This window comes from Cornus florida, unplaced genomic scaffold (genome assembly GCF_030987335.1).
Source record: "Cornus florida cultivar Cherokee Brave unplaced genomic scaffold, ASM3098733v1 CherokeeBrave_3.0.0_Hap2_Chr06, whole genome shotgun sequence".
Classification (NCBI taxonomy): Eukaryota; Viridiplantae; Streptophyta; class Magnoliopsida; order Cornales; family Cornaceae; genus Cornus; species Cornus florida.
Genome location: NW_026775576.1, coordinates 643109 through 660548, shown reverse-complemented (window position 1 = coordinate 660548; position 17440 = coordinate 643109). Strand labels below are relative to the sequence as shown.

The 17440-nt window shown below is 33.5% G+C and overlaps 2 protein-coding genes across 6 annotated transcripts in view; one reads left to right on the top strand and one right to left on the bottom strand.

The window, feature by feature from the left end:
* Window positions 1-8804, bottom strand: part of LOC132311044 (increased DNA methylation 1-like) — a 37595-nt gene extending 28791 nt beyond the window's left edge. For 2 of the 5 annotated variants that reach the window (XR_009482801.1, XM_059808739.1), the window contains exons 1-6: window positions 8358-8804; window positions 8117-8246; window positions 7903-7991; window positions 6060-6301; window positions 4457-4543; window positions 4273-4350 (exon numbers count right to left, since the gene is read on the bottom strand). Coding sequence is in view for 4 of the 5 variants with exons in the window: in XM_059808739.1 (XP_059664722.1) it covers window positions 4290-4350; window positions 4457-4543; window positions 6060-6301; window positions 7903-7991; window positions 8117-8246; window positions 8358-8666 (918 nt within the window). In the remaining variant the exon portion in view is untranslated. Of the gene's footprint in view, window positions 1-4198; window positions 4351-4456; window positions 4544-6059; window positions 6302-7902; window positions 7992-8116; window positions 8247-8357 lie in introns of those variants that run through there. The other 3 variants (XM_059808737.1, XM_059808736.1, XM_059808738.1) reach the window with 2 other exon arrangements.
* A 7728-nt stretch (window positions 8805-16532) lies between these two features.
* LOC132313793 (uncharacterized) lies at window positions 16533-16952 on the top strand. Its single transcript, XM_059812740.1, has one exon. It carries the CDS (start codon window positions 16533-16535, stop codon window positions 16950-16952), a length of 420 nt encoding a protein of 139 aa, XP_059668723.1.
* The last annotated feature ends 488 nt before the right edge of the window (window positions 16953-17440 follow it).

Genomic DNA, 17440 nt, shown 5'->3' with positions numbered 1-17440 from the left:
AAAGTGCGATTCGCTACACACTATAACAATATAATCCAATATTGAAAACATAAACTCATAAATTCATTATAAGTCAAAAGTCATGCTTTAAACATACTATCAATATAAAATATATGAGTTAATCAATAATACAATAGAAATGGAATTTAATCAATAAACTAATTAAATTCCCTAGGTTTCAAATCTCAATCAAATGGCCTCCAAATTAACATATGCTAGAACATAAGTCATAATTATCATAAATATCAAGTTAAACACTTAATTAGGCCAATGGAACCCTTAATTAGATTTTAATTAATCATTTTAATTAAAATCTCTAAATTTTCACACTTGTCCAAATGCTCTCAATTTAAAGTATGTTAAACAACATACCAAAACATAATTTAAAAGCATATCACAAGTCAATTTCATGTAAGGTATGACCATGAGATTCAATCTTTCACAAAAAATAAATATTAAATAAAAAGTGCAACTCTTATTCAATTAATCCCAATTTAATAAATGTTAACAAACATATTAAAACATGATTTTCTAGCATGCCACAATTCCATTCTAAGTTATACACATCCTTGTGAATTAAATTTCATACAAAGAAATAATTAATACTAGTTTTCTAGAATCGATACAAGGCATGCAATTAAGTTGTATAATCATGCTAAACACTTAATACAACACACACAAAAGCCTAGAACATCCCCTACCTCAATTGGAATGAAAATCCCAATTACCACCGAAGTGAAATCGCCCCAAATTTTTGGTCCGCAAGACAGATATTTCAGCTTGTTACCTTCAACTTGGGAAATTCATAAAAAATTCATTTCTAATCCAAATTGAATGAATCCAAAGCCAATGAAAGCTTAAACACTGTAATTTGATAATATCAATTTAGTTTAACAAAATATTTTCCCAATTGAAACAGTTTTGACCCACAACTTTGAAACAAATTCTGCCCAAAAAACACATTTTCAGCCTGTAGCTTCCAACTTTGAAAATTTATGAAAAATTCATTTGACATCCAAATTGGGCAAACCTAATTTATTTTGGAAGTAAATATATGAGAGTGTAAAACTGGAAATTTAAGCCATGATCCAATGTAAAAAGGTTAGTAAAATAAATCATCTAAAAATATATTTTCCAGCTGCAATAAAAACATGGACAACAGATAGTCTCGGATTTTTAAAAGATTTTAGAAATGCTCTAAAATCGTGAAAAAATTCTGAGTGGTGTAAAATCCATGGAGAAAGTTTCAGTAAAAATTTCAAGGTAATTGAAGCACCACAGCTCCATATAAAAATTCGTTTCCGGACCGGATAAGAAAAGATTTAAATTTCCAACAACTAGCTTGCAACTTCAAAATTCATAACTAATTCATTTTAAATCCAAATTACATGAAACCAAAGCTAATTGGAAGCTAATTGATTATATTTTCATGTTATATATTTAATTTGACAAGATTTATTTCAAGTTAAAACAGTTTAAGGGCAGAATACAAGTCCTTCTCTTCTATGCATGTAAAACACTCAATAATGACATAAAAATACTTCAAAATAATAGATCAATACCTCACTAGAGAATTGAATCCCTAGATACCAAAGCAAAACTAGGAGTTAGGCTAGATCCTTCAAGGGTTTTGAAGAGAAGGATGAGGGAAACAAAAAGTATTCCAAGCTTTATGGTCTAAAGTAAATGGAAGGGCCTCAAAGATCAAGGTCAATGCCTAAAGCTTCAAGCTTCATCCATGGAGGCTAGGGTTTTGTGGTGAGGAAGAAAGAGATGAAATGTGAAAATGTGTGAGTGGAGGAAATAGAAATCCTCCACTCACTATGTGATCCTACACCATGGTCAACACACACATCTATGGTCAATTGCACAAAAACCCTCCTTTAAAACCATAATCCCAAAGTGGCCTAAAGATATTTGCAAGACTAAATTGTGAACCTACACTTGTCACCAATCCATGGCTCCTTCCTAGGCTTAATCCCACACCTACACTTGTCAACCATCCAAGCCAACAAGTGCACCAATCCTAGGCCAACAAGTGGGTGAATCCTCACCCTCCAAATGTCATCATCCAATGCATCAAAGTGTTTCCACACAAATGTCAACAAGTGGACCAATGAGAGTGTGACACTTGTCACACTTTTCAAAAATTGCAAAAAGGCCCTTTTTGAAAATATCTTCCAAATTTAATTGCAAAATGGTCCCCAAAATGAAAAATAATTACTTTATTTAATTACACTAAAACCCACAAGTTAAGAAGAATTACACTAAAGTATGCATTAATGTCCCTTTATGAAGGAAGTAAGTAATCAACATGCTTTTCTAGAAAAGTAAAAATACCACTATCATGGTAATCAAATATCATGAATGCATGCAAAACCAGAATCAAATCGGAGCACAAAAAGTGAGGTTGTGAAAGGAAAAAGAATAAACGAGAAAAAGACAAAATGTGAATAGTGTTCGGAAAAATAAAATATGGAAATGACACAATCCCCAAAGGAACTTGTCAATCCAAGGAAAAAAGTCTCGAAAATCATTCCAGAACACTCGAGACGACATCAAATGATGAAAAACCGAACCCAAAAAGGAAAAGACAACGGAAAAAAAAATATATATATCCGTTAAAATCTAAGAAAAAGAAAAGGAAGAAAAATGACCGGGTCATTACAGTATTAAAGAGTCAAGTATGGAAGAGTTACTAGTCATATAATCGGTGGCCCCTGCATCAATAACCCAAGTGTTAGAAGCAGTAGAAATAAAGACCAAACTAGAATTACCTCCTTGAGATGACACTCAAGATACATGAGAAGCAGAAGATGGAGAAGTGTCGGTGATAGCAACTTGAGCCAATTTCTTATTCTTCTTCTCAGCTTGCTTAAGCTTGAACCACTCTGGATAACCATGCTTCTTCCAGCAAACATCAACCGTATGTCTCGTACTATTGCTGTAAGTGCAGAGACGAGAAGTAGAGTCGGTAAAAGGAGGAGCTGGTCGGGAACTCTTTTGGACAGTAAGAGCCGAGGCCTCTGAGTGATCCTTTATTGCCATGGTGACCTGTCTCTGTGCTTCACGATAAACTAGAGAATATACTTCTTCTAGGCTTGGTAAAGGAGAGGTAGCTAGAACACGACTACTAACTTGATCCAAACTATGATCCAAACCTGCAAGAAACATATAGAACCAATCCTCAGAAAAATGCTTCCTCTGTTTCTCAATATCAGTTGCACACGTCATATCATTTGGTTTTCGATAATCAAGTTCCTTGAAGATTGAGTTCAGCTCATTGTAGTATTCTACAAGAGGCCGACCATCCTGACGTAATTGAAAGGACTTCTTCATTAGTTCATAAACCTGAGAAGAATCAGAGACATCAAGATAGCTTCTCTTGAACACATCCCAAACCTCCTTGGCCGTTCCACACTGCACAAAGTGGGACATCAGATTAACCGTCATGGAATTGATAAGCCAAGACTTGACATTCATCATATAGCTTGGATCATCCTCTGCAGGTGCAACCTTTCTCCCTGTGATATATCCCTTTTCTGTCTACTAGCAATATGCATCTCCAAAATCTGACACCATCCAATTTAATAGGAATGGGAGAAGAAGTTTCATGAATAGTCATCGTGGAGGACTTCTTGTTGTCAGATGAAATCTCGGTTAGAAAGGAAGAATTAGTGGTTGTTTTGGCTGCCATGGATTCTCGATTAAAGAGGAAGAATCAGTGGTTCTATAAGAAGGATTGAAGACAAGCAGCAGCAGCACAAAGAAGATAGATGACGGCTGTTGCAGGTCTTTAGAATTAGGGTTACAAAAAGATAAAGAAAGTAGCGGAAATTCCTTTCTTTTTGCTCTGATACCAAATTGACAAATGGCTGAAAAAGATTCTTTACTTTTTTTTTTTGATAAGTGAAAAAGATTCTTTACTTTCATATATCTCAAGGATATTTATACTAAATACACAGACCTATTTAAGGTAAGTCAACTATACAATTAAATTGACAGCTAATACATTAATTTCTAGATAAATAAGGAAAAACCTAGATATGTAGATATTAATACAGTTGTACACGCTAACTAGATTAATCACATTTTTTATACGGGGGGCTAAATCTCAGAGTCAGTCTGCATCATTTCAAATTTGGAATGCTACTACTCGAATCAATTTAGATTTTAATTACAATATATATCAAGGACTCATTTAGAAAAGAAATAATAATATCAAAGACTCCCTCCAAGTCCACATATCCACAAACACATATAGAAGGTTACCCTTTCAAGCTCATTCATCAAGATTTGGCACATTCCAAGTCGGCAATATCGAAACCGCGTACCAATAAGCGGTAAATCCTTGAGAAAAAAAAGGAGAAGAAGAAGAAGAAGAAGAGCATTTCAGATTACCATAAAATCTAAAAAAGACAAGGCAGTTCATCATGGATCTGTAATAGTAAAGTACCGTACAGTAGCCACCGTAATCAATTCATCATTTCTCTCCAAAATGATTGTATAAAACCCTCGGCAGTTCAAACGATTTAGTTCTGACCTGCAAAATTCCCTTTCATTACCATCAGGCTTGGAGCAATAAGATGTATGTCTTCCGAGTAATAAATAAAAATATCATCAAAGGACATGGACAAACACACCAACTTCAACTAGGAAAAAAAGAAAAAACACACACACACACACCAACTTTATATAACAGCAACAGTGTAAGGAAAAACATCACAGGTTTAAAATGAGATGGACTGAAGTAAAAGTAGTGATCTAACCTCCAGCTAACAGCAAACACCCATGAGATGCCAAGTGAGCGAAAAATTTGACCAAATATATCTTTTTATCAAGACCAATATATAATACATGCGAGTTTTCCAATCATTCAGAAAATGTTATTTCTCTTGGCAATAAGGGAAATCATTATGACTTGAGAAGATGTAGTTCAATAAAAACAAGGGCGCATCTAGGTGTCAGGATTGAGCCCACCCCAAAAAAAAAAAATTTTTTTTTTTTTAACGATAAGCAATTTTAGCCCAGCAAAAAATAAAAAATAAAATAAAATAAAATTATTACTAGTATTAGCCCACCCAAAAATTTTTAGCCCACCCTATTAACAATTCCGGAATCCGTCCTTGAATAAAAATAACATTACCAAGAACCTGCGGTCACAAACATCATAAGAACATTGTATATCTGGGAACCTTGTACATGTAGATGATATTGTTGAAAGTAATCTGGTACCTTAGAGAAGGGGCTTAAGTGGGAAGTTAAATTGTTAGGAACCAGTAGAAGAAAAAAGTCATGGAGAAATTTATGGATCATGAGTGACATCAGATTAATAGTCAAAATTAGAAGAGAATACCGACGACATATTGACACATTTTTTTTTAATGAAAAAGACTTTAATAGAAGACAGGAAGGAAACATAAGAAAGAGGAAAGGCTTTGATATTTTTAAACGAAAAATACGTTTAATAGAAGACAGGAAGGAAACATAAGAAAGAGAAAAGGCTTCCTCAAGGATATACTGACAGAGAAATACAAGGAAAGTAACATGCAATAAAAGAAAATTATAGACACTATAGAGCAACCATCACTTGTTAAAATCAGTTGTCTTGTCCTGGTGACAACTTATCTCAACCAATGTACAAACAACTTGAAGAAAATTTATGAGTACAAAGCTAAGAATAAACATGCAGTAAGCAATCAACTCGTGCTAGTAACATCAATGCAGTCAAATACCACTCAGAAAAGAAATATCAGAACAGAAAGAATATCTATGGAACCACAAGCACAAATAACAATAGCTCATGAATGAAACAGAAATCAGAAAATATAGAATAACTTTCTAGTTCAACAGTTGAATAAAATATACGCATGTATACATGTGTGTTTGTGTGTGTGTGAGGTTGAGTGGTTAAAAGATGTCTTTAATATATTCACCAAGTAACAATATAAACAATGTCATGTTCCCTACACACACACACACAAATACACACAGACATAAAACGCAAAAAAAAAAAAAAAAAATGTGAAGAGAACTGAATTTGGAAATGAGATTCTCACCATCTACTGAAGATGATATCTTCAACGAGATCTCTCCTTGTGTGAGATTCCTTAATGGGCTCAAAACACTCATGCATCACACAAAGAGCAACATTGAGCTTGCTGTAACTCTCTGTAAAAGCCTCATCGTCAGAAGCATCATGATCACCGTCACATTTCGTGCATTTCAAAAGACTCCAAGTGAAATCATCTTCACCCACCGGAACTGGTTTTCCCAAAAGCTTGCAGAGGCCCAAAAATATCTGCAGAATGCCATGAGAGCTTCAAAACATACATATAGTGTCATGTTCAAGAGGTTATATCAATAAAATAATAATCCACCAATCACAATATACTAATGTTTCTCATGCATTTACAACTTTATATATTACTAACAATCACAATCAAGTAAAGCACATTTCCACGTATGCTTTCTAAACTTGAGTTTTGTTACAATGTAATTCACTAAAGACTCAAAATGTCGATGAACCATCAGATAATAGCACATTTGTACTCCATCACAACCATCATTTTATGATCTTACCCTTTTAAATCACACAGACCAAACGGAGAACTTTGTTTCCTATGCGTCTAACATAATACTAAATTTAAAATCACATAATAACTGGCATATAAAATTGAAAACATGCAATTGCAATGGGCTGAAAGCCATCAATAGCAGCCTTAAAAAAGTAAATAAATAAATAAAAATAATAAATAAATAATATTTGCACCTTTAGAAACACTAAACATTTACTTTCCCAATGAAAGATGCTAAAAAGAGGCTATGCTGGATCATTGTAATATAAGGATTGACACCTTCTACAAAAAAGATATACTAACAGAGTTTCTTTGTAAAGTCTTGACATCTTTATAAGTTGAATGTTTGAAGACTTATAGTGGCTACAGACTGAATGATTACTTGAGTGCTTATTTCCCAGTTGCAACTGAACTCTCCTCAAAGAGGTCAAAACCCCATTACTAACATTTCATCCTTTGCTTCTTTCATTTGCATATCTGACCTAAACCTGACGTACTTCCACAAAACTAGACTAGTGAAATTCAAAGATAATGTACAAAAGCCAGAGTCGTTAGTGAAAGAGCAAACATCAGCTCGACTTCAAAATTCAAACCCTTGTATCTGAAGAAAAGCCAAACCACAATATCTATTTAATAAATATATGCATATTTTCAAGGGAAGTTTGGTAACAAATATTATAAACTAGATTAGTTTCTACTCTTCTCCCTTTACATAAAAAGCTGGAGACTGCAAACTGAGACTGGCTACTCATTTTTGTAGGAAACCGGGGAAAAAATAGAGAGAGATGTGACAGAACAGAAAATGAAAGAAAAAGCTTAGAATTATCTCTATTTTTTTTCCTAATGAAGAAAAAAATATAGATAAAACAATATGGTACAAGAAAAAAAGTGAGAGCGTACCCTCACAACAAGAAGCATAGCCCTACAGAATAGGGATAAAATAAACACAAGGCTAAACCCTTGTTGCCCTAAGAAACATAAAACAAACTCCTATCAGATGACATCTTGGAGGCATACCCCCAAGACATCCAAAACTCTTCCCAAACAATAAATTTAGCAAGCATACATGGTTCTCTAGGCTCTACCATTTCTCTCAATCCAAAAGCTTAGCATTATCAATTTTAGCAAAATTATTGTCCATATTGATCAAATCAACTATAGCTGAAGCAAATGTAGAAAAGGTTATTCACATGGTTCTAATTTTTTAATTGCATGAAGATAAAGAAAGTGGTTCTTCTGAAAAAGACATATGTCAGTCAATGCGAAATACTTTTTTAGAGTATTAAACCAGACTTCTATCTAGAAAAGGAGAGGTTTGAAATACCTGTTCACATGTTCTATTGCAAAACCAATTTCCTTTAGGATATCTCTCCAGCTTTATGAGACCTCTTTTTCTTAAGCATCCAACATGATCTGCATCAAATTGATTAATTAATCAGAAATGTATTCAATATGGGTGAAGTTGCACAGGTATAGATTATATTTTACACATTTTTGCGTGATATAACACATGTAAAGAAAGTATATAGTTAACGCACACTGATGCTCGCACTGATCACAATTGAGAACACTATTATCCAGAAACTTTTCAGTGTCTCTGTTGAATCGGCTTTGGCCACAAATTCCACAACAGTAGGGTGGGCAGAACCAGTCGCCATCTGGTACATCCTAAATGAACAACAAAATATAGTCCAACATCAAAACTCAAAATAATAATTCATATTTATTATTGAAAAGAAAATAAAAAACCAATGCAATGCAAGAATCAAAGCCTCTAACCTTCAAACCAAGGCAATTTGCATGGAACGATGATGGACATTGATCACATAAAATTAGTTCACCCCCAGAGTAACAAACAGAACATATGTAGTCATTTGTGCCCTGATCCCACTTACCCTTTTTCACATTTGGTTCTATCACGAAGCTTTTTTTACAATTTTCACGTTTCAATTGCATCTGACATTCTAACAAAGACCTTCCATCCTCAAAAAAAATATTGGCAGATGGTCGCTGATTAGTACTGCCAGCATGAGCTTCAGATTTCTTAAGAGAGAACTTTTTGGCAACAATTGCACTTGATCCCATCATGAGTTATTCGCCCTTCTGCCATTGGAGAATGATAATTTCTGCTATGGTAATGTACTTTTGCCCTAGGCAACACCACATTGTTATCTATTAACCAAGACAATACAGTTAGAGGGTTGTGGGAAGAAACCACCGCCTGCCGGGCTCTTTTTCTAGATCGCAGCACACGATTTGGACAATCAACATTACCGTCATCTCTTAATTTGATCAAAAACTTATATATCTTTCCTTTCTTCGGCTTTGGAGAGCCAACATTTTGATCATTCTTTTCAAGCAAGTTAGATGGAAAATGCAGGTTGCCATTCTCTCTATTTTTTCGAAGTTTTCTAATTCCTCGGGCTTTTAATTTACTAAGTTTCCTTGAAAATGATATCCCATAAGAATCCCTTGACCACTTTTCAGACAACACATTCTGTGGTATCAAATCTCCACGAAACTCAATATCAATTAATGCAGAAGATTCACCAGCTAACTGGGCCTCAGTTTCCTCATTGGCATTTGTATTTTGCCTTGGTCTACAGGTAGAAGCAGCTTCAATTATTGATGCCAAACCATTCCGATCAATGTCACCTTCAGTTGGAACGTTTGCATTATTTAGATCATTAGGCTGCATTTTGGTCACAGAGCCATCATTTTCAAGAGGTACAACAGCAATAGAGTTACCCAAATCTGCTTGGGGATTCGGTATAACATCACAAGCAGGTTCAGATAATTCCAATGCCTGCTGGGATTCCTCTACCAGGTCTTCTGAAGAATCCAATTTAAGTAAAAATTGGTGAGTTAGATTTATATTATCAATAATAACTTGAGCCACCAAATCTTTCCAGATATTTCTCGCGAAAGAAGTCCATTCCTTAAGCTTAATAAAACCTTTATTTCCCCGCATATCATACCAAATTTGCCTTGCAGAAACTTGAAGGGGCCACTCTTTTTGGATATCTTCAAGCACCTCAAGGAATAACCAATTCCCACGAGGCTCCCAGTCTCCAGTATACTCATCCCAATCCTGTGTAATCCGTAACATCTCAATTTTAAACGTCATTGCATCACCAATATCTGGAAAGAAAATCTGGCGGTTCTCACAACCATCTTCGTGGTCTAAAATCACACCTTCCCACCATGCCTCCTCATAATACACATCAACACACTGTCCATAATGAAGGCACCATTTCTCAAAACGAAGCGGAGGTGGAAATGGCCTTATCAAGGCACGATTGTTAGAGGGTGTCCTGTTGGCAGGGACTACCCCATCAACCATAGAAGGAACTGTCTCAATGAGATTTTCTGAACCATCATTGCATAAAAAATGGTCGTATTGGATTTGAAGTGCCTGACCTTGGCAGACAATCACAGTTGCAGAGTGCCAAGACCCCTGAAACCCCTCTTCAACACTCCTTACCTGCACAAATTTCACACGTTTTATGGGAAAATCCTTAAAACACAAACTAAAGAATAGCTATAAAAACACAATACCGACACAACCCATACGTTTTTTTCCCTTATAAAACACAAACAAGCATTACCCGAACTCAATACATAATAAAAAAGAAAGCATTAATCAAACCCACAACCTTAATTACACAGTAAAATCAATATAATCCCATAGCAAAGAAATATCAAACCCATAACTCTATTTGCATGTACACTACTATTAAAGAAAAAGAAAGATTGGCTAAAACCTAAAATCTTATCAAAAATAAAGTATTAATCAAACCCATACCCTTACAAACACAGTAAAATCTATATATACCCAAAGTATAAAAAAAATCAAACCCATAACTCTATGTGCATGTACACTACTACTATTAAAGAAAAAGAAAGATATATTAAAACAATCTATATCATCCCATATTAATCACTGCATACAGTACTATGAATAAACTAAAAATAGACTTTAACAATGACAAAAATAGAGACTGTACAAGGCCACAATGCAAGTAAAATCAAAGAAAACATCATTTTGAAAACTTCACAATCGATTAATAGGCAAGAAAAAAAAGAGGGAAATTATTGTAAATAAACAAAGGGAAACAAAATTAAACCAAAGGGTTGGTATAATGATAAAATCACTTGACTTTGGTATTTACTTACAATAACTAAGAACGATTGACCGTACTAGGTAGACCTCAGGTGGGGAGGGACCCTTTCTGAGTCCCCTAGTATTAGTCCCGCTTATCCGAAAAAATAAATAAATAAATAAACCAAACTCAAAAGCCACAAACTCCAAAATTAAAAAAAATATAAATAAAAAATAAATAAAATAAAATGAAATCAAAAACAAAGAGGGCTCAATTTTCATTCTGGGACGTGAAAATAACGATTTTCTTGAATACTTTAACACCAAAAAAAAAATTTAATAAGGACATTACTTCAACTTTTTGATCAGCGACAAGCTTTGGGTGATCATCCACTGTTCTGCGTTTTCTTTTCTTTCCTGAAGAAGGAATATTATCAATCTCGGAGGGTTTTGAGTTTTGTGAAAGAATGGGTAAACGGATTGGGGAGCAAGTAACAGAGTGGATATGGGTTTCACAACAAAACGCCCCTTCCTTTGTCATATGTTGTTTTTGGCAAGTCTTTCTCACTGTTGTTCTGTCTTTATACACACTCTACACACATATGGGTTTTAAGAAATTAATAAAATACCAAAAAATAAAAATCTGAAATTACTAAAATATAATGAAATTCAGAAAGAATTGATTTTGTAAGGGCGAGTGTAGGATAAAAACGTGCACTTGTATTGGATTGTACAAGCACGCTTTTGTGGAACTTGTACCGTGGCCGTACAGCTATAGTCAAACCATGATTCATTGATTCTAGTCTAAGTTGTTTTTTTTAGTTCTTTTTCTTTTCTTTTTTCCTTTTCTTGAAGCCCAAGTCCTTTTCTTGAAGCCCAAGTAGCGTGGGACCGATGGATATTTTGACCGTCCGACACTTGGGAGTTGGGGGCTTAGGGGACGAATTCAAAATTAAAATTTATTTTTTTAGATACATTTTAATCCGATAGCATTCCATAATTTTTAATAAAAAGTTTAAAAATATTTCCGTTTACCAATCAGAGTTGAAACATAATTTCACGTTTTTAATAGTGTATTTTTCTGAAACACAAACAACCGTCTTTTTTACCATCTTTTGTTTGATACGGCCATTATCTTTCACGTAATCAAAATAATGTTATTTGTTATGTAATCTTGGGAAAGGTTGCAACTACTCTCTCACTTACTTGTTCTACATTCAAGGTATCACTTTTTTTTCTTTTTTTTTAATCTCTTATTGTTGTCACTCCAATGTATGATCTTTAATCAAAGTAATAGAAGATATATATATATATATATATATATACACATACTTGTGAAACACTATAATCTTGAAGAATCATAAGTTTTTATTAATGTTTGTTGATATTTATAGATTTTTTGTTTTATTGTGAGATCTTTTAAATTTTGGTAGTATCTTTATTATTATTATTATTTTAGAAGTTTATAGATCACCATACTTCCTACATGTTTTAGTAGAGTATCACATTATATACTTATGAATTTATTATAAAATATATAGGCTATCAAGGAAAGATGGGAAAAAAGAGAGATTTTTTGGGATCATGTTGAACAATTACAAGGTCGTTTCATGTATAAGTATTGTAACTTTAACTATCCTAAAGGTATTTCAAGAGTCAAATCACACTTATCTAGGTAAAAGTAGAGACATTGAAATTTGTTCAAAAGTACCTCAAGAGGTTCAAACAGCTGCATTTTTAGCAATTGGTGGTCTGAACAAAAAAAATTAAGACTACAGTTACTCCAATTGATGTTGAGCAAGGTGGGTTTGTTAATTTTTCCTCTTTATCTTCAAATGGCTTACAACAATCTACCATGCCAGAAACAATTAAGAAGATGGATAAGAGTGAGGTGGATAAAAAACTTGCCAAGTACATTATTTTTAATAATATTTCATTTAATGTGGTTCAGACTCAATCTTTTATTAATTTAGACTCAATCTTTTATTGATTTCGTGAGAAGTGTTGTTGAATTTGGGTCAACATACAAATTACCTAGTTACTCAACTTTACGCACGAAGCTAATACCAGATTCTAAGACAGAAGTAGAGGCATACATTAAGAATGTGAAGAAAACTTGGGTTGCTACATGTTGCACACTAATGTCAGATATATGGAGTGACATGAAGCAACATGCCTTTATCAACATAATTGCACATTCACCTGGTGGGCCAGTATTTATGAATTCATTTAAAATTTTAAAAGATAAAAAAACAGGTGTTTATCTAAAAGATATTATGTTATCAATAATTGAAGATATTGAACCTAATCACGTTGTGCACATTACTGATAATGTATCAAATTTTGAATCAGCTGGTGACATGTTTATTGGTAAGTACCCTCGTATGTATAAAACACGATGTGCTGCTCATAGGATTTAGCTACTATTGAAAGATATTTATTCTGAAGTTTTGTGGATACATGATATTATTGATGATGCAAAATTAATTGTGATATAATTGTACAAGCACACTATTATTTTGCCATTAATGAGAGAGCACACAAATCATAAGGAACTCAAACATCCTTGTGCGACTAGATTTACCTCCAATTTTTTGATGGTTCAATCAATTTTAGAAGTTAAAGATGGATTGCGATTATTTGTGGCATCTTTAGAATGGAGGGGGTTGGATTGCGACAAAAGAGGGATGGGACTAAAGGTTGCTAGTATTATTCAAAGTGTTGCGTTTTGGAATAAAGGGAAAAAAGTAATACAAACTCTGGAGCCTTTAGTTAGAGTTATTTGTTTGGTTGATGGTTCAACTGCAGGATATTTGTATGAGGCGATGGAAAGGGCAAAAGAAACTATTAAACAACGTTGTTGTATTAATCAAGCAAATTACATGCAGATATGGATGTTATTTGAAAAACGGAGAAGTGAAAATGTAATCCACCCAATACATGCAGCTGCTGCATTTTTAAATCCTGCCTTCATGTGTAGCGAGGACTTCAGAGAAAATCGTGAAATGAAAGATGGTATAGATTTTATGTTATGAAATTTTATTATTGAAGAAGAAAAGGAAGATTTTATTCAAGAACTACAATTTTACCGTATGAAGACCACAACTTTATTCACAAATATAGCAAAGACAATGTTGGAAACATCTCATCCTCGTAAGTTTTTATTTTATTTTTTAAAATATCTTGTTAAAATTATAATAAGCTTTATATATTTAGTTTATTATTATTATTATTATTATTATTAATTTTTTTATTTTGTGTATGAGTTTGGTGGGATTATTGTGGGGATTGTCTTTCTGTGCTACAACGGTATGCCATTCGTATATTGAGTCAGCTTTGCAGTTCTTCATGTGAACGAAATTGGAGTGCTTAGGAAGCTGCGCAAACAAAGAAAATGAATAGGTTGGCACCTACAATGTTGGAAAATCTTGTATACGAAAGGATGAACACAATGATGATGGAAAAATTCAAGACACTCGAAGCACAAGATTTGGAGCCAATTAATCTTGACAAACTTAGTGACAATCTTGAGTATGTTGATAATGAAGAATTGGAGGATTATTCCTTAGAGCCAACAGATGACGTTTCTAGTGATATAGTCACCAATGATGAAGATCTTTCTTGGTTAGATGGTATTATTTAAATTTAGAATAATTTTATATTTTTATTTTGGGCAACATAATTGATTATTTGAATTAGAATTTTTTCATTAATTTTGTGATAAAATTGATCATGTTATGGTTATTGCTTCATTAGATTTAGATAGTTTAATTTTTTTTATTTTTTTTTTATTTTTTATGATTATTGTGATAGTATCAATTGTAATATATTTATTTTATTATTTTTTACATATTCTTTATATATGATATATAAGAAAATAATAAGATATGTATAGCTGAATTTTTTATTACGAATTTTTAATGTATATAACATATTATACATGTACGTATCCGTATTTGTATTTTTACGTTTCCGAATTCTTTTGCCAAAATTTTTTAAAAGTATTTTTAAAAAAATATCGAATTATACTCGTACGTTTTCGTACCCGTATTTTCCCCGTAACGTATTTTACTAACTATGGTTATATGGCAGGATAGTAATAATATATTTCATACGGAGTATAATATATTTCATAGTTTTAATATTCAAAAAGTTTCATCTTCTAATAAATATATAAATTATGAATTTAATATTGAGAAAGTATAGAAAGTAACCTTAGATCAGTATCCTCTCCATTTACACAGTTGTCCATTTCCTCCATTTCTGTTAAGGAACAGTAGTTACCATGGTGGGTAAAAATGTGTATTTGTTGTATATACAATTTTCGCCAGTTCAGTTTCTTCTCTCCCAAAATATCAATAAACCCATTTCATATTTTGATTTCTTTCGAAATAAAAGCAAGAAGCAGCCTTTATTCTCTCCTAAAAACAAATCGAATAAGTGTTTCTTTTGTCCCAAAATATTCAGATTTTGATTTCTTTCCAAATAGAAGCAAGATTATATTTCCAAATCGAAGCAGGATTGTATTTCTTCGTATAGTGGGTCAGAGCAGAGAGGCACAAGAGGTACGATTTTGAATTGATCGTTGTTTTATTGTGATGTTATTTGGGGTTTTAATGTTTGTTTGTGAAGAGAAAAAATTAGAGGATTTGTAGATCGAGTATATGAGTGGCCGAAAAAGAGTGTTTCAGAGTACAATGTGTTACCATGGTTGTGAGTATTGGAGTCTGATTTAATTTAATTATGTTTTAAGGGAAGAAAGTTAGGTTTTGTTTGGGTTAGGTTGTGGGATCAAAATCCTCTCTACCGCAATAATATATATGTGTGACAGCTCGTCAGAAAAGTTTGTGATATATGTCAAGAAAATCTTGGGACGGTGGCCTTGTATCACAACATTTTCCTAAGTTACATCCCAACTTTCTACTAATAAGCATCACAACAGTTTCCTAATATACATACCAATATTTTTGTAAAGTGCATCCCAACATTTTCATAATGTGCATCCCAAATTATCCTTATTTGCTTCGACATTGGCCTTGCATGTCAACATTTTCCAAAGATACATCCTAACATTTTCGTAACAAACATCCCAACATATTTGTAAAGTGCATCACAACATTTTCTTAAGGTGCATCCTAACTTTTTCGTAACATATATCCCAACATTTTCCTAAGGTGTATCCCAATTTTTTCGTAACATACATCCCAATATTTTCCTAAGATGCATCCCAACTTTTTCGTAACATACATCCCAACATTGTTCTCAGGTGCATCCCAACATTTTCCTAACGTGGATCCCAACATTTTCCTAACGTACATTCCAACATTTTCGTAATATTTATCCTAACATTTTCGTAACGTGTATCTCAAATTATCCTCACTTGGCATATCTCAAATTATCCTCACTTGGCATAAATGATTTTTATCCTGGTTTGTGATCCTGTTTTATTAGCGATATAGTTGATTGATACAAGTAAAGAAATGAATGAGATATATGCCAAATTGAATTGGTGATACATGTGAAAAGATTTTGTATTTGAATCGTTCATATGGAATATACTTGGGATGTAGAAGTTTAAATTTTTTTTGTTAGTTCAATATTTTGCAAATGTGAAAAGGTTTTGTATTAAAGTTGTTCAAATGGAAGGTGAAGTAAATAATATTTAAAACACAAAAAATGGACTAAACGTTCCTGTTGTTGAACCTGAAGTCATTAAATGGAAACCAAGGTATGCTATGGAGTTTGATACTGAAGAAGAGGCATATGATTTTTACAAAGCATATAGTGGTCGAGTTGGTTTTAGCATCTGAAAGGAGTATCGTACTAAAGTTAATGGAAGAATTACATCAAGGATGTTAGTTTGTAGCAAGGAAGGTGTGAAGGGGACTGACAAACAGGATGTATTTAGAAAGACTCCTCAGGCTGAAACACGAACCAATTGCGGTGCACAAATGGTTCTTAGATATGACAAGACTAAGGCAAAGTATGTAGTTTCTAAATTTGTTGAAACTTACAACCATCAATTTATAATTGCTGAATGTATCCACATGATGCCGTCCCAGCAACGAATTTCCTCAGTTCAGGCCATTGATGTTGAGTTGGCTTTGGATTTAGGAGTTATGGCTTGTAATGCGTATGAGTTGATGGGAAGGCAAGCTGATGGCAAAGAATCAATTGGGTACCTGAAAGTGGATCTTAAAAATTATCTAAGGACCCGAAGACAAAAAAAGCTTCTTTATGGAAAGGCGGGATGGCTTGCGGATTATTTTTAGAAGCGTGCTCCCCCCCTAAAATCGAGTTTTCTACATGACAAGTGAGAGAATTAAAAAAAAGCTAACTGTAAAATGCCCAAAATGCCCCTAGATCAGAACTGGTCAAGAGAGGCAAAAAGCTGATAAAATGCAAACTGGAAGCTAAAACTTCACAAGGTATTTCCGGTACCAAGACGACATTTTTTGGAAAAACACAAAGAAGAAACCCCCCTAAAATCACATTTTCTATTCGACCATGTTGAAAGAAGAAATTAAAACTGATGTGAAAGGTCTAGAATACCCCTAGATTAGATTATGCAACAAAATTTCAAAATGAGTCCATAGGAGGCTCATTTCACCAAAAAAGAAGGTTTGCCCGGAAATGACCATGCACGCAAACGTAACTTACCTATTTGGACATGCTACAATGGTCCACGACTTAAAAATACCACCGATACAAAATCCGACCCCCCAACGGGCAAAAAGGCAAAAATGGAACTTAGAATGAA

Bases quoted from the DNA above. Each gene is read 5' to 3' on its own strand.
- LOC132313793 (XM_059812740.1), top strand. From the start codon at position 16,533: ATGTTAGTTTGTAGCAAGGAAGGTGTGAAGGGGACTGACAAACAGGAT.